At 42.1% G+C, this 25,216-nt stretch overlaps 1 protein-coding gene across 7 annotated transcripts in view; it reads right to left on the bottom strand.

The window, feature by feature from the left end:
• The window catches only part of NR3C2 (nuclear receptor subfamily 3 group C member 2), a 135,271-nt gene extending 110,976 nt beyond the window's left edge, over window positions 1-24,295 (bottom strand). The window contains exons 1-3 of one of the 7 annotated variants that reach the window (XM_053403161.1): window positions 23,028-24,294; window positions 18,515-18,581; window positions 13,125-14,910 (exon numbers count right to left, since the gene is read on the bottom strand). In XM_053403161.1, the coding sequence (XP_053259136.1) occupies window positions 13,125-14,908 (1,784 nt within the window). In that variant the 5' untranslated portion in view covers window positions 14,909-14,910; window positions 18,515-18,581; window positions 23,028-24,294. Of the gene's footprint in view, window positions 1-13,124; window positions 14,911-18,514; window positions 18,582-19,440; window positions 19,548-20,768; window positions 20,987-22,432; window positions 22,520-23,027 lie in introns of those variants that run through there. The other 6 variants (XM_053403164.1, XM_053403162.1, XM_053403163.1 and 3 more) reach the window with 6 other exon arrangements.
• Between the last annotated feature and the right edge of the window lie 921 nt (window positions 24,296-25,216).

The raw sequence follows: 25,216 nt of genomic DNA, 5'->3' as shown, positions 1-25,216 counted from the left end.
ACATAACCCATGGCTGTCTTTATTTTATGCATCCTGTTTCAGTTGTGAGAGTTTACGATATTGACTGCCATATCTATAGCAGGTATTGGAAAGGATAAGCATATTATAAGAAATACAGTGGTACCTCAAGTTAAGAACTTAATTCGTTCTGGAGGTCCGTTCTTAACATGAAACTGTTCTTAACCTGAAGCACCACTTTAGCTAATGGGGCCTCCCGCTGCTGCTGTGGTGCTATTTCTGTTCTCATCCTGAAGCAAAGTTCTTAACCTGAGGTACTATTTCTGGGTTAGCAGAGTCTGTAACCTGAAGCGTCTGTAACCTGAAGCATCTGTAACCTGAGGTACCACTGTACAGTAAAGAAAAAGAGACGCTCCCATGGATTAAACAGTAAATTAGCTGCTGCAAAGGGTAGAAGGCTTTCCTTTCTTGAATTCAAACTAAAGACAAGAAAAAAAGCAAAAGCTAGTTAACAAAAAAATAACTAGTACCAAACTAAATTATAGTACTATACTAAATTATAGCATATTACAGAGTGATATTACAATTAGTTCAGATCAATAACATATTGCAATGAGCTTAATGGCCCTGCTCATACAGTCACCTTCTTTAAAGCAGTTCTGTCAAATTCCAAGATGCTTCTGAAGTTTTCTGTACTAAGAGCCATTGCATACAATGAATGATGTCAATGGCACACTGCCAGTCTTTGTACTTTCACACCTTATCATTATGTAATTTGCCCTCTTAATGTTTGCTTTAGGACCAACACACACAAATGTGAAGACAAATAATGGATACAGCTACACTGGTACAATTATTGTGTAAGAGACTGACCCTTGCTCATGATCATTATAGTTAAGAAAAGTCTACAATCACTGGTACGCAATCATAGATCTAAGAATACACAACAGAAATTATTCTGTGCATAAATCTGTAAAAGTCGCCAAAAAAGAGTTCTTTTCTTCTTTACATGAGCACTTTGTAATTTATGTGGAAGATTTAAAAATGGGAGGGAGGACATATGAGAGTACAAAGCTACAAATATATAAAAGGATATTGGCAGGAACATACAAAACAGCCATTCACCCTGTCCTTTGAGACCAAGGCGAAGATATTATTTAAGTCAAATGTTAGTGTGGGGAAAGAGAAATGCTGTCAGTTCAGAAAGAAATTGCCTAGTCTAGGGAAGTTGGGTGACTGACTTCCTTCTAATCTTTCAGACAAGGGGATGTTTTATGCCAGGTTAATCAACCTTTTTCAACTCAAGGGTTTCATTTCCTCATGGGCAACCTTTGGGTAGCACCTGAGGCAAAAGTGGACACGATTCTTACATTTCTACAACAGGCAACATTCCAACCATGTAAAGGTCAATAGGTTTCTACACACAAAAGACATACACACCTGCACACAACTCCCATCTAGGCAAGAAAGAAGAAGCACCACAATTGAAATACGCATTCTAACCACGCTGAAGCACTTGAGGAGGGTACAGAACAGGACTAGGGACGGGTGTGGCCAGGAAAAGTCCTGAGAGCCAGACAGGGCATATTGGAGGCTTAATTCATTCCCTGGGCCCAAGGTTCCCCAACCTTGATTTAGGGAAATGGACTCTAAAGGGATGCACAAGCCTCTTCCAGTTATAAATTTATGTGACTCTACCATATAGAGAATTATGGTGCTGGAGGAGACTCTTGAGAGTCCCATAGACGGCAAGAAGATCAAATCTATCCATTCTTAAGGAAATCAGCCCTGAGTGCTCACTGGAAGGACAGGTCCTAAAGCTGAGGCTCCAATACTTTGGCCACCTCATGAGAAAAGAAGACTCCCTGGAAAAGACCCTGATGTTGGGAAAGATGGAGGGCACAAGGAGAAGGGGATGACAGAGGACGAGATGGTTGGACAGTGTTCTTGAATCTACGAACATGAGTTTGACCAAACTGCGGGAGGCGTGCTCTGGTCCATGGGGTCACGAAGAGTTGGACACGACTAAACAACAACCACCACCAAATAGAGAATCTGGAATAAAGTATTCTACAAGAAGGGGGAGGGGCATTGCACATAGAGATGCAGAAACATTGGTATAAGTGCCGGTCTGGTGCATATTGGGGAACAGAGAAAGAGGGCGGGGGGAACATGCATGCTGTTCCTTTCTCCCTTCAACACACACTGAGCATAAATGCCTGCAGAGCTGGTGTGTGCAGTGTGTACGCATGCAGGCATTATGCTCAATGTGGAAGGGAGGTAGATGGAGAGACCTAGTGGGTATGATCCTTCTCTGCCCCATATGCACCTTCAGACTACACCAGTGTCAGAAACTGAGATATGAAATAGCACCTTAAACCTAGGTTATGGGTGTTTTTATATAACAAGACTACAAAGCTGAAAATGAATGAACTGCAGTTAAAATCTTATATTCATTTTTCACATGATCTAGTCCTCATCTTAAGACTGCAAAAACAAAGCCATGCTACCCCTACCCAACCCCCTAATATTCTTAAGAGTCCCTTCTCCAGTCTTTAGAGAATAGCTGGAAGTAGGGAGGCAGAAAAGGGTCCTCCTTTCCTTCCACTCTGCAGTTTTACTCTGAAATCTTAGGCATAGTACTGCACCCGGAGTTCAGAAACTGTTCACTCTAATGAAATTCCCTGTCAAAAAATGCACCTAGAACAATGGAAATTTCAAACGGTGGTCTACACAGTTCTTACCACTGTTCTGAAACAAATTATTCTATCATTAATGTAATACAAGATTGTATTCCTTCTTTAAAGGTTCACCTTAGATCCCTTCATTAAGCAAGGAAACATATTACTGAGTGCAACATTAAAATCTAGCAAGAAATGTGGGAGGTGGAGAGGATTATGTTGGTTGATGGCTCTTGAAGTATGAGACAAGGTTGGCGTTGGAATATACTTTGGAGCGTTGTAAACAGCATAGTCTGCCCACACATTTCCTATTAGATTTGGCTGATACTGAATTGGAAGAGAATTGCTTAGAATTAAAAGAAAAGGCTTTTTTCCATATAAAGAGCATAGTAGTGGACAATCCTTTTGCACTTGATATCAAAGCTGTTTATGTCAGAGGTAAAAGGAAAATAATATCCAGCATAAAATATGGCAATGTAAATATATATGCACAGTATAATCCACAGAAGCAGAAAGCCTCTGGTTTAGCTCTGCATGTGCTAACTTTAATTTGATGTGTAATTTCTTGATAAACGTAAAAATCCTATACTTTGCCAAGCCACTGAAGAATTTAGAGAGAAAGGGAGATATTATACTTTTTAGTTAGCTGTCAACTTTAATTAAGAAAAAAAAGGTGGATAATGATTTGTGATCAATGATGTCAAAAGGAAGCAAATTCTAGGCTGGATCTAAAGTAGAGATGCTACTTGTGATATGACCAATCCAGTCTAATATATTAAAGCTAACAGTTGTATAAAAGGACAGCACTAAAAAACCCCCACTCTAATATAGAATGGGCCTACACATCAAAGGAATGTTGCAATGTATTCAGTGAACAGCAGGTGGCATCCAATCCTAGAACCTAGATAACCAAATGGTGACTTGGCCAGGCAGACAACACCCCTAATACTAGGGTCAAATATGAATTCTCTCATGTAGGGTATCTAGACTCATGTTCAGTCCTATAGCATATAAATGAGTCAATAAGTTCGGTTAGAATTCCCATATGCTTCAGTAGGCTGGCCAGAACCAAGGCACCATCACATTAACACTTAGGGCTTTGATTTTGGGCTTTCAAGGAGACAGAGATATTTCCTTTCAAAGCTGTTCATTGTGCCGGTTATCATCTTTTTCTAAGCTGTTTTCATCTGCACCATTTTTTCCTATGGTTATGACTTATTTCTCATTCCTAGAGAGATAATGCCATGAACATGACGACACCACAATACTATGTCACCTGGGCAGGTAACACAGGTGATCCTAGTTTATCTTATAATAAAGGTGAAGACATCAGAAGTGGCTCACCCCAGTGAGCAGCTGCCAAGAGCTCTGGTTGTGGCAGTGCCCCACCAGGTCAGTCACTTCTAGATGACATCACTGAGGGCAAATTCAATCTAGGTAGGTGGTGCTACCTTGAAGCAATGAAACACTAAAAAGTTGCCATTTTACTATCTGACCGATCTTAGACCAACTGGTTGACAGTTTAAATTTCAATGGGCACTTCCACATAATGTGGTTAATAAGGACTGGGATGCCATATATAAACCTTCCTGGAAATAAAGAAGTAAATTACATTGAAATTAATGGAATGGGCATTTTCAGAGACATGTCTGGAATTGAAGTACAGATTTCCTCTAAAGAATGGTACGACTATTTAACACAAACACTTGCATATCTGTAAAACTGCAAGGTTCTCTAGAAACAATAGAACATGACTTCCGGAAATATGACAAACACAATGATACTGTTTTGGCACATGCTAAAAACCCTCTTGGTTTTTTGAGACCTTTGCTGGCTCTTAATGCCAGTGAATTGCTATAATTTGAAATTCAATTTTGTACTGAGTGTTAATGTAGCTAGATTTATTTTTACCATTGTTACTGTATTTTTAATGGGTTTTATTGTAACCCACCTGAAGATGTTTTCATAAAAGGCAGTATATAAATATGTTTTAATAAATAATAAACAAAACGGGTGAACAATTTTATTTCCCTTTGCAACAATCTTCCCCTGAATATTTCTTTCAACACCAACAACTAAGTTCACAAAAATCACTTCTTTGCTTTTTGGCTCAGTGCTAGTTAAAATGAACCACACATTTCAAGCAGAGTTCTTCTCCTATGTTATTGCTTCTGAGTTTGTTGAAGCAACAGAAGTGCATGGCTCGGCACATATCTAGAGTTCCCACTCTCCACTCCCAGTAAGAAGAAGCACATGACCTATTTTGACAAAGCTGGAGACGAGTGTTGTCCTGCCTCCACATGTGACTCTAAAAAACTCCCTCTGCCTTCTCAAAGTGGCAACGCAAATTTTTCGACCATAGGCCTAGGACGGCTTAATCAAGTTAGGAACAATTTTCCTAGGTATACTGAAACTTGCTCCATTGCATTTTTCGATTCTAATTTTGCAGTAAACTACAAGCAATATATTCTAACGCAGCAATGGAAGTTGAAATCGCTGTTTTAAATAATGAAATAAGACTCAATTGAAAGACAGGGACTAATTCAGAAACAGGCAGTGTGCAAGAGTTTCAGATTTTAATAGTACAGTGTTCTCCAGAGTTTAAGAGATCTCCTAGACTACATAGCAAATAATGGATATTGTTCCAATTTCATTTTTTTAAAGTGTCTTTTATTCAAACTATAATGTAGAAATAAGATAGTTAATGCAGAATACATAAATATCATACAAAACAACACCTGGAGACAGTAGGTTTCAAGAGCACAAAGTCAGTTTTTAGGACTGAGCAAATTTATCTTTTCATACACACCTACACACCCCCCCAGACTATATGGTTTTCAGCACAAAGTACAGTAAGCTATAACTAAAATTATAGCTGTGTTAACCCACAGCAAATGAGAAAGTCTTTATTCTCCTGGTAACTAATTAACCACTGACCTTTTTAAAGCTCTTATAAGCAATATGTTACCTCCCCCCTCCTTTCCACTTGCCACTGCCTTGATTCAGCATTTAGCAAGAACAGAAACGTTTTTTATCCATCTCCAGTGAACTTTGATTCAGTGGCGTAGCGTGGGTTGTCAGCACCCGGGGCAAGGCAAGTAATTTGCGCCCCCTAACCCGTGGATTTGCCCTAACCCCCAGATGTTGCGCCCGGTGCGGCCGGCCCCCCCCCTGCACCCCCCACGCTACGCCACTGCTTTGATTGAGGCCCTAAAGTACTGTAGAAATAAATCATGCCTCTCAATCATAGTGGCTCCACTCCAAAGCTCTCCAGTCTATGAGTGGCGGTGTGTGTATGGAGAGTTGCTCCTATCCTTGCAAGGAATGAGGAAGCCCCAGTGTGAACAGACCTCCCACATCTAGACAGAGCCCACGGCTCTGCCAAAATGGGTGCAATCCACATCCCATTTAACTAAGCTAATTTCTTTGGTAGAATTTGGGATTGTACCCAGGGGCTACAATCCATCAAACTAATTTCTGGGGTTTTCCCATTATCTGCTATGGATCAGCTTTGCACACAGAGATCTCTGCCTCCCATGTCTGGCAAGAAGAGCCGTTTGCATGTGCATAGTGAAGTGAAGAGGAGCCAAGATCTTTGCTGAATAATAGTATGCAGTGATATAAGGAAGGCAGCCTTCGCCTTAACACTTCAACTACACATTTATAAAGGGAGAAAATCTCGATGCAAATTTCCTACTTCTAAATAGCAAGCATAGACTTCACACTCATTCTTAAAACTGCTTTAAAAACAAACTTTCTTAAACAGATGCTCCATTGCAAGCATCCCAACACTGAAACACTTCCATAAATTGACAATAATTAACACAATGGGATCTTTTCTCTGAGCTTTCTTACATGCCTGAAATCTCTCTATGTCAGATATGTATTTTTCCCTGTGAACCACTGTCATGATTGGCCAAGTCCCTGGATTCCCAAGAAGATGACAAAGGGGAACTCAAAGCCATTAAAAAGTTGGCAGGTTAACAAAATTACTCAAATACAGGCAACCATAAAGAAATAAAAGGTTAAATTAAAATAACTTTTAACTTAAATTACTGCCCAACCCTAAACACATTGTGTGGAAACTAAGTTCCCTGAATTTCAATGGAACTTATTTCCAAGTAATTTGTCTGGGTTCCAGGTGTTAGAATGTCACTGACCAAGTTTGTCCAACTATCACTAGAATCCAAAAATCAATATGAACATCCTCATTTTGGCAGTTATCCTAAATGTGATTGCTTCAGCAAGGCCCATGGGGGTTCAGCCAGCATAAACACACAGCTCCTCTTTCCCACCATAACAAGAAACAGTTTCGAACAGAAACCTCCCCAAATTGATAAACAGAGAGAATGTCTACATATGATTTCTCCAGGCCTGGGGAGGAGATTTCATCTTGTACAGTTTTTTATTATTTTTTTTTAAAAAAGTTGATAAGCATCAAGAGAAGTAAAAACACAACCGAAGGGGGAAAGTATGCATAAACAAGGAGACAGCACGACAGCATACTTTACTGTCTTACAGTTTCTGGTTATATTTCAACAATGCTTCTATAAAACATAGTTTTAAAAACTAACGGGACATCATGCTTGCCTAGTTGTTGGAAAAAAAAGATGAAAATCAAAAGTCTTGTTTGGAAAAGCAAAGAACAAAATACAAAGAAAATGTGACCGTTCCTGGGTTGGCCTATATTTCAACTTGTGTATACCAAAGTCAAATATTTGCACTGTTTGCAACACTGCAAATATCTGCCTGCAAGACCAAGGGAATGTGTCTACAATGCCAGTTGTTCAATTGAGCAGCAAATCTTATAATGGGGCAATTAGAAATGGGCAGAAACCTTAACAAAACAAAACAAAAAGTCTCAGGGAACAGTAATAATACTCTAAGCATGATTGCTGATATGCTGGATTGACCTAGTCAATACACCCTTTTAACTTCACACTTCTGACCAAATGCAGTGGGCTGCATCCAGACTCAAAGGGTAACGATGTCCATATTTACTCAGAAGTCAGTCTCATTCAGTTCAATGGGCCTACTTTCAAAATGACTGCAGCCCAGGTTAGTCATGCTGTAGTCCATCTGCAATCAATAGGACAATCTGGTTTGGATCCAACCCAATGTGTTTAGTCCCTTTTGTTTCTAAAAAAAATGAGAGCCTAACTAAGGAAAAGTAAATGTGTTAGGCGGGGTATCTAGAAAGTTGCAAGCAAGGAGTTCTCTGACTTTTTTTAAAAGGAAAACTTTTGCTGAAGATGTACAAAAGGTCAGCCTCTTCAGCTTTATTGGTTTTTCAAGTAACTGACATTTTCCCAAACCACTTTTGAAAATTATGTTGCTGGCATAATCACAAGTTTAGAACTGCACTCTCATTCAGACAATCATTTTAATAAAGTATTGTATTTTGACTCTAAATATATTGTTCAATCACTGAAGTGACACAAACACCATTTTCTGGTGGGCTTTAAGCCTTCCTTGATCATCGAAATAAAAAAAGAATTTTACATGTGTATGAAAGTTTCGAATATTTGAGAGGTGGCAGGGAAGATTACTTGGGTCTAAGAACCAGTTTCAATATTATATCAGCTGCTTGAAAGGCTGTGTGTGTGATTTGTTCCCAAATTGCTCCAGTAACATAGAAAAGAAAATGGCAGGGATCTGTGATGTGGCTACTTCCCACACTAACACTGCCTGTGAAGAATTGGGCTTAGGGGGAATTTCATTCAGACTTTTCCACCCATAGTCCTCCACTCAAGCCAAACCCAGCAAAGCTCAGCTGAGTGAGAGAGAAATTGCTTGCATCACTTTCTGGTTGTCTGGTGTGATGCCATGACAAACACTGCAAAGGTAATGAGCCCTTTGCAAACTCATTGTAGGAAAGACATGAGAATAATGACTCATTGTGTATTTGTTCCTTCCTCTGTGTATTTTTGTTTTAAGGTGCTATAGTTTTGAGGGGTTCGGTGGATTCCATACAATGATGTAATTGTGACCCCTGAAACTTTTATTTTCATAATCCACAGTTTCAAAAAATACATCAAGACCTTACAAAACTAATACTAGGGAAAATCATCTATGAAAACATCATTCAAAACATCAATAAAACATCAACAGATTGGTTCAAAAAAGAAAAATCATATGGCAATATAGTTTTCAAAAGACAGCTGATGGAAGAGAATAATTTGTTCCTTCCTCATTTAAAAGGGTGATATGATTTTCTGAGAGGGTTGGTTGATTCCATAGACTGGTGTAATTTGACCACCGAATCTTTATACTCAGCAAATGGAACAAGAAGATTGTATGGACACTGATGGCCTTCTCTTCCCATTGAATTTATGCTAAATTCAAGCAGAACTAGGGCTCAATTTATCCTGAACTTTGGCATTACAGACTTTTACTGTACTGTACAAGGGAAAAGTTACGAGCATGTCCTTTATGATCACCAAAAACATTCCCCTGTTCAGCCTGAAATCCTCAGGGAGGCCCATTAGGCTTGAAAATAATTGTGAACAAATGACACAGGGTTTCCCCAGACTCATTTGTTACTTCCTGAGCTTCCCTAGAAAACCCACACAGGAATATATCCATCTCCAGCATGGATTTTCACAGGCCTATCTGTCTTCCCTGTTGCTGATCAAACCACTGTATCCCCTAGTTCTCTGTCAACTTTGCTTGTGAGAGAGACTGCTTCTTGGCTAACCAAAAAGTTCTAACAGTAGGATGCCAATTCCTCCAGCATAAAAATATGCAAGTATTTCTAATGTATTTTGTTAATAAAATATATAAAATGTTTGTATAAAAAAACCACTCAACAAATAATTGGCTAATTAAAACCCCATTAAGATATATAAAACAACAAAGATGATATTGAGAACAACATTTAGCAGGTACTGTATTTTGTAGGTCTGAAAAGATCCAGTTTATGTTGTTGTGTGAGGAAAGGACAAACAACAAAGTGTAGGAAAACTGACGGCCCTTACAGGAAGCCCCTCCTTTGTTAATCACTTCCCCTCACTTGCAGGACTCGCAGGAAGAACTAGATCTCTGATTGTTCAACATACATGAAAATCCTAGTACAGTTTTGTATCAAGCAGCTGTTTTAGAAAAAGAAAACATAGCTTCTGATCATTTCTCTATACAGTTCCTGAAGATGTAACTTATTTGTACCTTTCTGATCAAACTTAGGTAAATATGCTATGCAAAACTACTTAGGATAATTATAGGCAGAGTGCTTCTTAAATCCAAGATCATTTGGAAGTGTTTGGCTTTGCCAGGCAAATATATAAAACACTAATTTTTTATGCATATTAGAAGGTGATTATTCATTACTGTAAATAAGGCAGGAAGTGTGTGTCTGATTTGAGAACCATTAATCTAGTGAGTTGATGCTACTATTATCTTCCACGTGAAACAGCCCTGTGTGGATTCCAATAAATGCATAGCCAAAATCACTTAACGAAGTTCAGTTTGCTAGTCATTACCACACTTTTAACTAGTGAGTTTTTCCCCCAAACTCTTTTAGAAAATGGTTGGGTCTTTCCAAGCTTTCCCCCCAATAAAATTCAAAAAAGCAAACAAACCTTGGGAAGCTTGTTGCAGAAATCCCAGAAACTTAACCCCTTCCTAAGCAAACTTCCTCTTGGGAATGGGGAGGGGAGCGCTGAAAGTATAAAAGGGCTTGAAGCAGTGCTTTTTTTGCTGGGGGCACGCAGGGGTACGCATACCCCCTAAACATTTGGTGAATCTAAGTTTGGCCTCATTGAGGGGCAGTATTTCAATATGAGTAGAAAAATGAGAGTACTCTTAAACATTTTTTTTAAGAAAAAAAGCACTGGCTTGAAGAAGACCAGAGAAGCTGAGGTGCATCACATTGTAGTTTGTACCCCAATTAAATTAACTGGGCTGGAAAACACAGGAAACTACAGTTGCCATGCACCCCATGAGGAAATGACAAACCAGATTTCTAAAGTGAGGCCAACAAACTCTGAAGGTTGTGTGTGCCTGGGAAGAGTAGAACTAGCAATGCTGTAAAATGGACGTCCCCTCCCAACTGTTATATTTTTTCTATGGATTTTCTAAAGAAAACATTGTTTATTAGTAACATAATGAGCGGATACAATATTGGTCAAATTGGGCAGGTTCAACATTGCAAGCAGCCTTTTCTCCCAGATAATTACATACCTAGGAAATACTATATATATAACTAATGCACAACTCCTTGGGCATTAATTCCCCACCTGACAGTAGGTTACCTTGAGGATAAAACTAATATCAATGGTAGAGCACTTCAAAGTGACAAGAGTTCCCAAGTCCCCAAATTAAAGAAAATGTGGAAGGTCTGTTCTACCAACATAATGTAATATGATCTGGAAAATGATTCGGTGTCACCAGAACAGAAGGACAGGACCATACATGATAACTTAACTGATAGCCTCCATTCTATAAAGGCAAATACACACTTCTAATATACCAATATTATTTTTAAAGAACCTGGGTTTTTTTTTAAGAATTGCAACTTATTTCAGATTTAAAAAACAAAGCTGTGTTGACAAGCTAGTCAGAAATATGAAGAAAATTCTAAAATCCTATAAATATTAATCAAGTGGGGGGAAATACAAGAATTGGCAAGCAGAAGAACATGGAGCAAGAGGAAGGTGGCTGTTAGAAGGAAGGCAATAAAAGGAAGAGGAAAAGACAAGATCCCCCTTCCTCCACCACCCCAACCCCGCTCTGAGTTAAACACAGAGAAACAGGCACCCATAGATTCAGGGATAGCCAAGAGAAACTAGGGCAAGAGAGGCAGGAGAACTAATCAGGTATATAGAACAGTAGCGTTCTAAACCACCAGCAAACAGATGATTCAGAAAACTAAATGATGAATTATACAAATAACAGGAAGCCTGAAAAGGGTAAAGAGAATATGACCCACCCAGTACTGATCCCTGATGGCCTAACTGCACAATTTTCAAGATGAAAAGTTGATTGGAGATGGAAAAACTTAAAGAAGCGGCAGGGGAAAGAAGGGCAACTTGATCCTTTTTATTCACCCAGAATTCCTCCTCCACTCCGGATCATTCTCCTCCATAACAATGTTCCAGAAGTGTTTGGAAACCCCACAGGATGGGCAAGCTACTTAGTAGGACAATTTGGAGGAAGAAATGGTGAGCAATGGAAAGGGTTGAGCAACCACTCAATGGTGGCCCATTCAGACTTTTCATTTTAAAGCACAGTGTTAGGGATTAGTTGCATGTGTTTGGGTACAATGTATAGAATAATACATAAAATAATTAATCAGAAAGGGCTGGTGAGAAAGGTATGACTAAAACCAGGATAAGGGGATGTGACAGGTTGGGAGGGAACTCCAAACAAGCAGTGCAAAGAAGAAACCATAGACTTTCTTAGGACATCCCTAGAAATCTGAACAACAGCTGCCTCCTTTTCTTAACACTCACACTTGTATTTTTTTTTAAAGGTTAAGCATTCTGCACAACTATGACAACTGTGGAGTGGTCCCCCAGAATTTAGTAGATCACATCTTGAGTAAACAGGGTTATGATTTCAGGATTGTTTACAGTGGTCTGTTGTGCAAGGACTGATTTCATACTGTGGAACTGTTTTCAATGGACTAAATTGCACTATACCGTCCTACCTTGGTTTTTGAACAGAATGCGTTCTGGAAGCCCATTCGACTTCTGAAACGTTCAGAAACCAAGGCATGGCTTCCAATCAAAAGCCACAGAAGTTGCACCAGACATTCAGCTTCCGAGGCAAGGTTCGCAAACCGGAACACCTACTTCCGGGTTTGCGACGTTTGAGTTCCAAGTTATTCGTGAACTAAGCTGTTCGAAAACCAAGATACGACTGTACTACAATCTTGTAATTGTTTCAGAAGTTATTAGGCTTTACTACTCTCCTAATTTCAGGAGGCATCTGAGAGTACAATTAAGCTACCATGCTTATAAATTAGTACAAACAGGGAAATAATGCTCCTAAAAGCCTTTGTAATTTTCTAAATTTAGCCCATTGGAAACTAATGCATACATGCAATCAAGGAAACTTTGTAAATATAATCCCTGACAGGCACATTATTATTTTTTCTCCATATGATTCACACTTTTAGGCAATGGTTGCAAAGCACTGGGAGTAATGATAGAAACCCCCCCAAACCCATTGAATCTCCATGCTAATGTTCTGTATATAATGATCTTTTCATGCTGAAACCCAGAAGCCTACTAAAGTATCACCATTAAAATGAGTAAAAACATTATTACATGTTTTAACAATTTAAAATTTAAATGTGCTGCTTGAGTGTGCATAACTAGCCAATAACAAAATCTGGCATGTTTACAGGGGAAACCGACTAATATTCTAATAATACACATTGCAACACACATTACTGTGCAGTTTTGAAGAATATTACCAAACAAAAACAAAATTGAAAATGAAGGCAAGCGTTATTTTCATGCAGTACAAGAAGAGCACACTTACCTTGACACATTTTCTGGAATGTATTCTAGGACTGGATACCCATCATTTCTTCTGGCAGACAATTCAGAATGTGATTTCCATGGCTCCACAAGAGTACTTACTGGAGGAAACGAGCTCATATGCTGAAAAGACTGCTCTCTGCCAACAGGTCGGTGTACAGATATTTTGCCTTGAGCTCCAATCCTATAGTGAAATGACTGTCCACTTGAATTCACACCAACAATGGCAGAGGGTGGCAGAGTGTTCTCTTGATAATAGCTGCTCTCATCAGGCTCCTGTTTAATTCCTACAGATAGGCCTGGATTTAGAAACCCACTACTTTCACATGTGCCATCAAATGAATTAGGTGGTCCTAAAATCCCAGAAAGAGAATAGAAGTCTTTATCATCCATGAATGAAAAATAGGGCCCATCCATAAATGGAAATGGATTTACAGTTTGATTCCCTTTAAAAGAAGCACCAGAGCAAGAATGTTTAGCTGATTCTTGCTTTATTGATACTGAAAATGGAGAATCAGAACTGATTTTGCTATTTTCTCCAAGACATGAGCTACTGAATACCCCTTCGGGTTCAGGTTTTATACGCTGAACAAGAGTCATTTGATTAGCTACTTCACTATTAGGGATGGCATCTTCCATTTCCTCTATTTTAGGAAATATGATTGCTAGAGCACCTTTATTGTCTTTTGTATCTGGACTAGGAACGATGTCTTGGCCTGTGCCAGGTCCACCAGGTGTGCTCGATGCAGGAAAGGCTAGTGAACCATTTACTGGACTACACATAGAGGATCCCACAGTGCTAACAGCTGGACTAGAAAGCGTGGACCTATTATTGGCATTGGAAGGGCTGGCAATAGAGCATCTTGAGTTTATATTTGCAGGACTGGATACTGAGGATCTCATGGTGATATTATTAGGACTTGAAACTGGAGATTTCACACTACAGTGACTAGGAGGGCTTGAAATGGGTGATTTCATGCTACTTATAGGACTAGAAAGAGGGGATCCCACGTTGCTAGCATGTGCAGGACTGTGCAGCATTGAGCTTCGGTTTTCAATGTTGGGTGAACATGACAAAGGAGTTCCTTGGTTGACCGGGCTATTTACTGTGAAATTTTCAAAGTTAGTAGGTGTAGATGACGATACAGAATTAATTCCAGGAGGGCTGCACACTGAAGTCGTCATGTTCTGAGGACTACAGTCAGGAGGACTCTTCTCTCGACATACTCTTGGGCTTTTGACAGTGCCTGGCATGATACCACCGTTCATAGAGCTTGCACACTCCAATATTAGAGGTCTCAGGGATCTGCTTGGGGTGTTCAAGGGAGACGTGTGGTGACCATTCTCTTTGTATAGCTTGACGAGCTGTTCCACATTCTGATACATCTTTCCAGGATTTATGTTGCCTTGTTGACTCTGCTGGTCGTAGGTAAAATCAGCATCTCTTACAGAATCCATGTACAAACCCATTGATTCAGCTACAGTTGCAGAAAGTTCCTTTGAGTCTGACTCAGTTTTGATGTCAGAGGGTGAAATGCCAGGGTGATTATGGTCTTGCTGAAGGCAAGAAAGTAGTTCAGGTTTTTCTTTGTTGCTTCCTTGAGCACTGCTGTTTGGAAAAGCACCAGAAGCACAGCTCACGTTTACTATCTCCATATAGTTATTACTCTCTTCGGACCGCTCTTCTGCTCCTGCAGAGGTATACTCCATCGACTGGGAGCCTTGACTCCAGCGTCTCTCCATATCTAGGCTTTTTGGATAATTGCGATAGCCTTTGGTCTCCATAACTATAAAAAGAAAATAGCCCATTAAAATGTAAGTATGTATGCATATGTAACCACTGTGATACGTCAAAAGACTATGGCTGAAATCACACTTACATAAGAATAAGCTTCACTACTTACATATAAACTAATTTTTAAAACTATGATACTGAATGTTATTTTTTGTACCCTGTCCACCCTTGGGAAATATTTTTTTCAACTTTCTAAGCCAAAATAACTAAAACAACTTGGTAAAGTTATTCCACTATCTTTGCTATTGACAGTGGATACAATGACCTCAGAGTATATTTAATATTTCATTTGAATGTTCCATGCATTTTAATTGTTCTTATAATGGTATAGGTAATGAATAAATACATTTTGGAAACTCAAGCAAACTCAGTAGGCAAGAAGTAAGACAGGTTTCTTTCCCCTTCCTTTTGACACCAAAACATGACATATTTAACTGCTAAAGATTTCTTTCTAGGAACTCTATAAATGGTAGTCCTGTCGTGGGACTAAGAATCTCCAATGATAATGATGTTCTATAGTTCCCAGAGTTTGACCACTTTTTTTGACAGTACAGTCACCCAGAAGGTATTGATCAAAGATAACTGATAAATAAACTGAGCCCATGGTTCTGTTCCTTCATTAAGAATCAGAAAACGGACAGGAAGAGGACATAAATCATAGAGAAAGCCACAGAAAAGTATTCTGTGCTTGGAAGGAGGCTGTTCTCCAAGCGACATTATTCAGTAATATAAATAAGAAATACAATTCATCCCTGATTTGCATTTGGACTTTTAAAAGGGGGGGAATACAAAATACAAACCCACATTTTTCAATCAAGTGAAAAATCATACTTTTGTATTAATGTTGTATTAATGTTGGCTTTTTTATAAGAACATAAGGATGTCTTTTATTGAGTCACATCAATAGTCCATGTAGTCTAAAAAAGGTCTACATTATAGGCAGCAACTTTAGACAGAATGTTGACATGAGATCCCAGGTACTGAAATTGCTACCTACCAGGGAATAAGTCCCAATGAACTATATGGGACTTCTGAGATGCAATGTAGATTATTGCACTGTAAATATACAAGATACAACATGTTCCCATTTTGTTTAAATAATTGAATTTAAATGATATGCATATGGACAAGCAGAACCATTTGTATCTGTTTGTTGAGGGGTATTTCCCTCTCATCTATACAAATGTAAATCATATGTTTATCATTTATTAATTTGTTCTAAATTTGTACCCTTTAGAAACGTGATGTTTACAGTTTCAACTTAACATCATGCACATAATCTAGAATAAAACCCACTGGTCAGGAAACAAACATGCTGAACACAAATAAGGCACATTGAACATGCACAAACTGTTAAGCATACTTAATGTTAACAGGTTAAAAACATTTTATAACAATATGCAAACCATCTGAAGATAATAATTTTATCATCCCAAAAAACACCATGCAACATGTTTTTATTCATTTGAATATCTACAATCCTTTTCAAACAGATTTGTAGCCTCATTCTCCAATTTAAGGCTAATCAGCATGTCTCCCAGCACACATCAAATAAAATGTAAAATGCTGTGGTACCTGAACACGTGTCTAAAAGATCACTTAATGCCTCTGCAATGCTTTCAGCAGATTGTGTAAACTGAACATTCAAACTAGCATCTAAATAAGAACTGTCAAACCTAAGAGCTGGGGTGTTTATCAAGCTCTTTGAGGTCCCAAGGATGGCCCATGATGACCAGCCCATTCCATCCACATGATTAAGCCATCCTCATAGATGGAAAATCAGGAAGGGTCACCAATGGGTCACCAATGGACCTCAGTTTCTTTCCTAGCCATTTCTTTAATTTAGCAGCTGAGAGGTCAAGGAGGGTGGAGAAGAAAATTCATTGAGTGGTGACACTGGCAATGGGATTTTAAGAGGTAAGAAGGCTGGCATACTAGCATTGGATGACAAGGGTCTTTCTGTGGTCCCATCACAGCTCACTCTTACAAAAACTGGTCATTGTCTTCTTTTAATATGGTCCATGGATACCTGCTATTATGGAGTTTTACCCTTCAATTCATGAGAGCTTAATGCACAGTGTTTAAATGGTGAACATCGTTGAAGATTCCTACACATACCTGATAACTCTCTGATTTCAAAGGGTATCGGGCATACATACATAGCACTCTAAACTGTGTAGTTATTACATCAAATGCATGGAGACCAAGGTAGGGCAGATGGACCTGACAGGTCCATATTGTTGTCCCAACACACACTTGATGAGTTATTATGTCACAGTTAGCCATAAATCAGGGCTCACCATGCATAAGCCGACTGCACTCGCTTTGCTCCTCCCTGCTACTGAAGGGAAGAAAGAAACAATAATCCATGATTCACATGCAATGCATAGCCAGGATTAGTGGTTTGTTTCTAAATGGGAAAGGAGCCCAGGTAGGTGTGTTCATGGTGCACCATTAACCATGGTTTACATGATGCATAAACTGCCACTTTAGCCAGTTTGCCAAACATCTGCATAATGAAATCAAAATTAAATCTGGCTTTTGGAATCTAAGAATTCTAATTCTTAAAACCTCATTCTTATCAGTAGAGTTAAAAAATAATACATTTTCTTTGAGCTGAAAGATTATTCCTGAGAATCTTATATGGAGCCCAGTCCAAAGCATGCTTATTCAGAATTAAGTCCCAGCATTTAGCAGGGCTTGCTTTCAGGTAAGTGTACATAGGATTGTAGCTTTGCAGCACATTCCTATATATGTTTAATCTCTAGGAAGTGCATTTATTATTACAGCTTTACTGTTCATAACACAATTTTCCCTCTCACATAACTGAGGAGCCATTTACAAACTGAAACCCCAGTCCGAAATCCACAAGCAAATTACCTTATTTCAGTGGAATTTACTTCTGTATCTAGGATTAAGACCGATTATACCATATTCCAACTAACCAACAATAGCCTCTAGAAAAACATATATACAAGGCTATATCCTTGCTGTGCAACTGTACTGTAATCTTTAAAGGGGGAAAGAATTAACTGGTCATCTTTAATAATACTTTAATAAACAAAAAGACCAGATGACTTGAATCTAAAAGCAGCATGGATACATTATTTAGTTATTCAAAATACATGCATTGAAAGATGTTCAGGTGATCTGTTTGCAGAATGCATGCCTTATTTCTTTTCAATGCACATGCTTGCATTTTTAATTTTGCTAAACATTATGCCTCCTTATTTAAGCGTTACTTTGTCATCTGTTTACTTGCCCTTGTCAAACTGTTGATAATCTACTGTTTCAGTGACTTAGTCCTTAGTTTTCTCCCTTCATATTGCCCTCTGTACTGAAGTAATAGATATACTTTTGTGTAGACTAGTTAGAACTTGAAAAAAACCAGGTATGAATAAAGTCATGGTGACTTAAATCTGACAAGCCTATCATTCTAATTTCTGTAAGTAAATAAGAGATAAAAGGTCATGCTAGCCTAAACACACAGAGACCGGTTTGTAAGGAAGACACACTTGTGAAATCTTACAGAGCAAAGTGACAAATTCATGCATAACGTCATAGCCATCAAATATTTATAACATTGCTTAACTCACATGAAGCCACGTGTAGCAAATCATGGCATGTATCTATCAAATGTGCATCACTTCATTCAACTTCCCCCTAGAGTTAAATATAAATTGCATATTTTAAAAAAATGAACTAAACTTGACTTAAAACTGTTAATTTGTTTACTATTTTCTTAAAAAAATAACCCAAAAACCCTGAAAATGAAAATAAACTTTTCATAGGGAGTACAAGTAACTTTTAAGTAAGAGAACAAACAAATCCACTACTGGATTTCTATGTCCTTCTCCCCAGTATGGACTTGAAACTGAGAATCTGCTTCTGCTGTTGGTCAGTAAGGTTCACCTAAAGATTGTCTGAGCATTTTTACCCTGCTGTTTTCTCTGTGCCCTTTTCACTGTTGACTGTGATAAGATATATGTGTTACCAGATCACACAAGCAAAGACATTAAGCTACTCCTGTATTTTTCTCACACCCTAGACGAAGGTATTGTGCAAGCCTGATAACTTTGGAGGACAGAGGCTCCTAGTACCTAAAATCTTAGATATCTGAAACAGCCTAAAGATTTTTCAACCCCTTCATCTGGTGACCTGGCAACTGTTGTTTATGCATTCATAGCCTCAAAGCTGAAAGTCTGTTAGATGATCTATTATGTCAGCTTGGAAGCTTCCACTGGTATAGAATACTGAAGCCCACCTCTTCCAAAGGTGACACTAGCAAACAGCATTTCTCCATGGAGCTTGGGGCATAACATTATTTAACTTTACCTATGAACACATCTAACAAGTGGGCCAAGAATGACTTGTCCATAGGCCACCCAGAGCTTTATTGCTAACCATGATCTTAAGTCAACACTGTTCACGGCACTACAAGGAAATTTGCGCCTACTCCCTGTTGCTTTCTACAATTCAAGGTTCTTGTGCTATTTCCTCAACAACCCAAATCCCTGCACACCTGAGTTACCACTTCACCTCCAGTGTCCATCTTGTCTTCTAGATGGGTGGTATTTGCACATACCATATATATGTTGGGGCAGCTAAGGCATACACAGAAAGCATTTTATGAAAGCTGGCTTTTGGTGTCCATCATTATGTCAGAACTGAGTTGGAAAATTAGATACACTTCACTTCAAAATATTTTATATGGAGATTATGCTTTTATTTATAAAACTGAAGCAGGCTTCCCTCATTTTACAACAACCACGAGCAGTATAAATTGATATAAAAATCTCACACTCAATTATTGCTTCTTCTTTCCATCTCTCCCCCCCCCAAAGAAATATATTCTATAACTTTCTAAAGTAATAAGCACAGGGTCTGAAATTGCTGCCCCTTCCATCATGGCTTGCATTTGTAACAGAACTTGCAGTTAACTTTAAATATGATGAAACAGTAACTAATGCATGTTCCCTTTCTAGCATAAGTTTGAGGCTAAAATACCCTTATCAAGCTGTCACATTTGTAACTACAGTACTTTGAAGTAAAATCTGTGAGTTCCACAGAAACCAGCAAAGCTGAGTAACCCTAAATGCGACTATCAGCTTTGATACAGAAATACACATTTTACTGTAGAAGTAGCAATCCCCGACAATGAAACATTGAAAATTCCACATTCTATCCGACTCCTGCAAGGCATGCTATCCTATATTTTGTATCTCAACTTGGTGGTTGCTTTTCTGGCTCACAGCCCTTTAACTCAGCAGAAAGTCTAGTCTATAGCCTCCAAACACGGTTCTCCTAGCCTCTAAAAACCCAGCATGCAGTTTAACCCAACCTAGTTTCCCATCCAAACAACGCAGACAAACCCAGCCTAAAAACAGCATTTGCCTCCTTCGCTCTGTGGACAAATTACCCCAAATCCCCCACAAAAACTTCAGACCCCTTATGTCTTCCCTGACCCAGAAGCGTCCTCTTGAGACAGGATATTTAGGTTCTGCTTTTCCTCCTAAGGATCTCCTCAGGGTTGTATCTGCCAGAAATAATATTTAAAGTTGCACAGAATGGCCGATCATTTGTGGCTCGTCCAGCCCGCGCAGGAAACACCGGAGAGAACACGCAACATTGGAAACTTGCGTCCCCACCTGCGTATATAGCATGATTCTAATGCACGTTTAAAAAGTTACGTTTTCCTTCCTAATTAGAAGTCCCTGAACTCTCCCGCTACACAGTATTGCTATAATTTAACGGGTGCAGTCACTCCTCCCTGCTAGTCACGATCTCCCCCCCCCGCCCCGCCCAGCACACCTATTGCACTTTCCCTCCACCTGTAGGCATAATACGCACGTCCCCTTGCAAGTGTCACCCGCCTAAAGTCAACCTCCACGGTCGGAAATGCAAGGCTGTCTCGGCGCGAAGGAGGAAATAACGAGCAGCCAGCTTTATTCTCCGGACAGTTATTCCCAACTCGAGATTTGTTGTGTCGCCCAATGACACTATTCAGGGCAGAGAGAGGGAGAAGAGGAGGGGGCGCGCGTGCGAAGGTGCCAAGTCCTTTTAAAAACATGTCACATGCTCAGATAAAGTTCAGAACCGGGTTCCTCCCCTCCCTCTCTCCCATTGGGCGGCGAGAAGAGCCGAGCCGCGGCACCAGGGTCTACGGCGCTTCCCATTGGGCGGAAGCTTTTGTCAGTCACCTGGCGGGCGACATGACTGATACAAAGTTGCTGCGACACAGGCTAGAAAATGTATCTCTCCTTAAAGCTGCAGAGCCTACCTAGGAGAGGCGCCCCGGCGGGGCTTGCGCGGTGGGGCGAAGGGGGGGGGCTGTAAATTTCCTTCCCCTTCCCTTGACCCTCTCGACTGCCTTTTGCAGCTGGAGCTGCCGGGAAGAGCGAGACTTAGAAACTAATCGGATAATGTTTAAAGCGCTCCACCAAAACATATGGCCAGCGAAAGGGAAAATAGCTTTTTAGCAAAGCCTTCCCGCAGAAGAAATCCATTCAGGCGAGAGTTGGAGCTGGATCCACACCCCCCCATGCCCTGAAGCTGCGCCTCCTTCCTTCCCCCCTCCCTTTTATTTTTCTTTTTAATGGAGGCGATATCCAGATCGGGGGCTGGCTTCCCAGCCTCCTTTCCCCGCCTCCCGAGGTCTCTCGGAGACATTAACTCCACCTGTACCAAGGTGAGCGCGATGGGGGCCGCTTCCGTTCTGCGCCCGAACCGTTGCCTCTCCCTCCTCCCCCCGCCTCCCTCTGCGAGGAGCCGCAAAAGCAACAACGGTCACGTTTTCGTGTCACCCCCCCCAAATAAATTTCTTTAACACGAGCGCTGCCGATGTAAGAAGCAGCTCTCCTTCCTCTCCACCCGCCCACCCCCCTTTGGAAAACGCACACACAGAAACCCACGAAGCGCCTCAAGGACTTGCCCTCTGGTTCCCTCATTGCGTCTGGTATCTTCTTCGCCAAGTCCTGCTCGGGGCATTTTCTTTCTTTTTATTTAGGAAAGTTGCGCGGACTAATACCCGGGAACCCTCCAACCGGATCCCCCAAAACAAGAGACCCCCAAGGAGAGCTAAGGAGCATTTCCCCCCCCCCGCGCGCGCTCCATCTTTGAGGGCAGAGTTTCTAAATATATTTTTAGGAAGGCACGGACATTTCTCTCTCTCTCTCTCTCTCTCTTCCTCCCCCCTCCCCGCCACTTCTCCGTCTGGAAAGCTGGCCGAAATGACGCACGTTTCCGGGGGGTCAAGGAAGCAAGATCACCTCCGCCCGCCCCCCCAAATGCTGACCTCCCCCCAAACCCGAAGTCGACAGCAGCGGTATAAGCGATCCCCCCCCCTTTCCTCCCGACAGCAGACATCGCCTCCCCCCTCCCCTCGGTTTGCGCGCACACACCCTTCTCGATCCCTTTTCTCTCCATTTCATACCCAGACCAAAATAACTCCCTGAGAAATAAAGTTTAATGGAATTCCAGGCACCCTGGGCGAGAGAGACTCGCGGAAAAAGTACCTCTGCCACGAGCGAGAAAACCGCTCCAAAAGGCGACTCGAAAATCAAACACGCAGGCAGACACACTGACACACACTATATCGGCTTCGTGCATATTTAAAACTGCAAAGACTGTTTTCTTCTAAGAGAGAGGGCACAGCAGACCTCCACAATATCGGCAGACTATTTTAGAAGTCACGTGCCCCCTCCAGGTTTCAGCCCTTCTGACAGATATCGATCCCCGTTTCTACAGCTAATAACGCGCCGAAGAACTAGTGCAAGCTCCCGAATTGCTCTCCCAAGGCCGGAGTGCTTGCAATGCCCCCCAACCCCCAACCAAGTTTTTAAATTGGGTATGGCCAGCACTGGCAGCGTCCTGGAAGTGCCTCTTCTGCACATCCCCTCCCCAAGAGGAGATCCTGAGTTACTGGTGTTCCCAATTACTTCGCTCTTTTTCAAAAATAAATAAATAAAATCTCACCATCCTGACCATCTGGACCTCCGGCTCTTTCCCCCCAATAAAAAAAAGGAAAGCTCTTTTCTGCCCTGGAGGCGCTGGGACTCTAAGCAAAGTGTGGCGAGCTGCCCGCCCCCCACCCCACCCCCGGGTACTCACCTTCATTTTTCCGCCACCCCCCGCGACGTGCAATGGCCGGAGGAGGCAAGACCCTGCACTTCTGCGAGTCCGATCCAGAAGCACTGACCGCAGCCAATGGGGAACGAATGGCCACGGAAGAAGGTGGATCCAGAGGAGATTTGGGGTTAAATCCTGGAAGCTGGGGGGGGGGGGGAGGTTGCGAGAGACTGAGGAGGAGGTTGCAACGCTCTCACACGCAAGACCCGGCAGCGAAGCGGGGGGAGAGCCGCCGTACTTCCAGCCTCTTTGGAGGGGGCGCCGGGGCCGCGACAGCGAGAAGAAGTCCGCTCGGCTCAGCCTCCGCGCTGACAGCTCTCTCCGCAAGGCAAGGCTGGCGAAAAAGCTTTGCCCCCTGGCTGTCACATCGCCGACCGTTGCTGGAGGGCGTGGGGAGGTAGAAAGGGGAGGGAGCGTCGGATCCGGCAGGTTTTATTCTTTTTATTTTATTGTTATTATTATTTTTGAAGAGAAGACAGACGCCGTGGAGAAGGGTCACCCAAAATAAAATAAAATTGAAACTTCTGTCATTCCAGGTGAAACTCCCATCCGCGCCAGCAGCGCCGCCGAGGGAAGAGGTGGGTGGGAGACCAGAGAGCAGCTTCGGAGGGTGTAAACTTTTGGGGTTTTTTCCCCCCTCTCCCACTGCGCGCGCCCTCCGCTCTTCTCCCGCCCCCACTTCTTTGCGCGCGTGTCCTTTCCTCTTCACCTTCTCACGCTGCTGCTGCTGCTGCTGCCGCCGCTTTCCCCCCTCACGCCTCCCTTCCTTCCTCCTTCCTCCTCGCCGCTTTTGCTTCCCGGTGTGTTTTTCCGCCTCGCTCCGTCTCTCGCAGTCACCCAGCGGGCTGCTGCTGCTGCTGGAGCTGGTTCCTGGAGCTGCTGGAGGGAAGGGAAGGCGAGCGAGAGGAGGAGCTTAGCGGTCTCCCTCCCTCTCTCGCGCTCTCGCTCTCTTTCCAGGCGCGTCTCGCAGCAGCAGCAGCAGCGGGCTCGGAAGAGCCGCCTCTCCGCCCCTCCCGGCACCAAAGTGCAGGCAACGGCGGGAGCGCTGCAAGGGCTGTCTCCGGCTGGCTTGGGTCGAGGGCTGGCCGCCCAGCCGCGCTTCCACACCCAGGGAGGGGAGGCGGGTAGAGCAGGCCACGCAAGGCCAGCCCAGCCAGCCAGCGAGCGGGCGGGCAAGGCTGAGCTGCACACGCATCACGCGGAGGGAAACGCTCCCGCTCCGAGCGGGGAGGGCAGTTTCCGCCTTCTGCATACTGTACCTACAGTAGGCGCGCCTTTCCCGGGCCAGGATTCCCACCCTCTGCCCCACATCCAGCGACGCGCCACAACAGGTTCCTGTTTCCCCCCCCCCCAGGCGCGTCCCCCCCGCGACAAGGACCGGGCCCTCCTCTCGCGGGGAAGTTTGAGGGCTGCGTTCAGGACAGCGCCAAAGAGTCGAAAGAAGAATGGATTTCATCACTCGGTGGGTTTGGAGAGGGGCGGGTGGGCTCACAGCGCAATCCATGCGCCCTTTGGCGATGTGAAACGGGCTTAGATCAGGCTAAAATTCATCGGGGATCATGATTTATTAACTCGAAGTCTGCCTTCGCCGTATCATGTCTGCCGACTTCAGTGCACAAACTATGAATTATCCAGATTCCAGACGGTGTGGTGCAAAATCACAAATTGGAACCCAAAGAGTTGGAAGGTCCTCTAGCCCAGCCTTCCCCATCCTTGGGGCTCTTCTGGACCACAGCTCCCATCAGCCCCAGGCAGCACAGGGAGTTGTGGTCTAAAATATAGCCAAGGGCCCAGGTTGAGAAAGGCCACTCTAAAACAACCCCATGCTCAGTGCATGATCTGTAATGCAGGATGCAACCACAGCATGGCTGAAATGGCCACCCAGCCTTTAGTTTGCTCAGATACATTTGCTCCAGCAAAACAAAGTCTGCCACCACCTGCTGAGGCAGTTTGGTCCACCATGGAGCAACTCCTATAGTCAAGAAGTTTCTCATGTTTTTGCTGGAATTTCCTTCTGTGCAATTTCCACCCATTGGTTCTAGAACTGCCACGAGGAACAACAGAGTAGAAGCCTGCTCTGTCTCCCTTGAATGACAGTCCTCCAGTCTACCCTATATTAGTGGATTTTATTTCTTTCACTGTACCTAATTTCAGGACTTTTTATCATGTTG

Source organism: Podarcis raffonei, chromosome 9 (genome assembly GCF_027172205.1).
Source record: "Podarcis raffonei isolate rPodRaf1 chromosome 9, rPodRaf1.pri, whole genome shotgun sequence".
Taxonomy (NCBI): Eukaryota; Metazoa; Chordata; class Lepidosauria; order Squamata; family Lacertidae; genus Podarcis; species Podarcis raffonei.
Note: the sequence above shows the minus strand (reverse complement) of the source record. Positions and strands in the feature narration are given on the sequence as shown.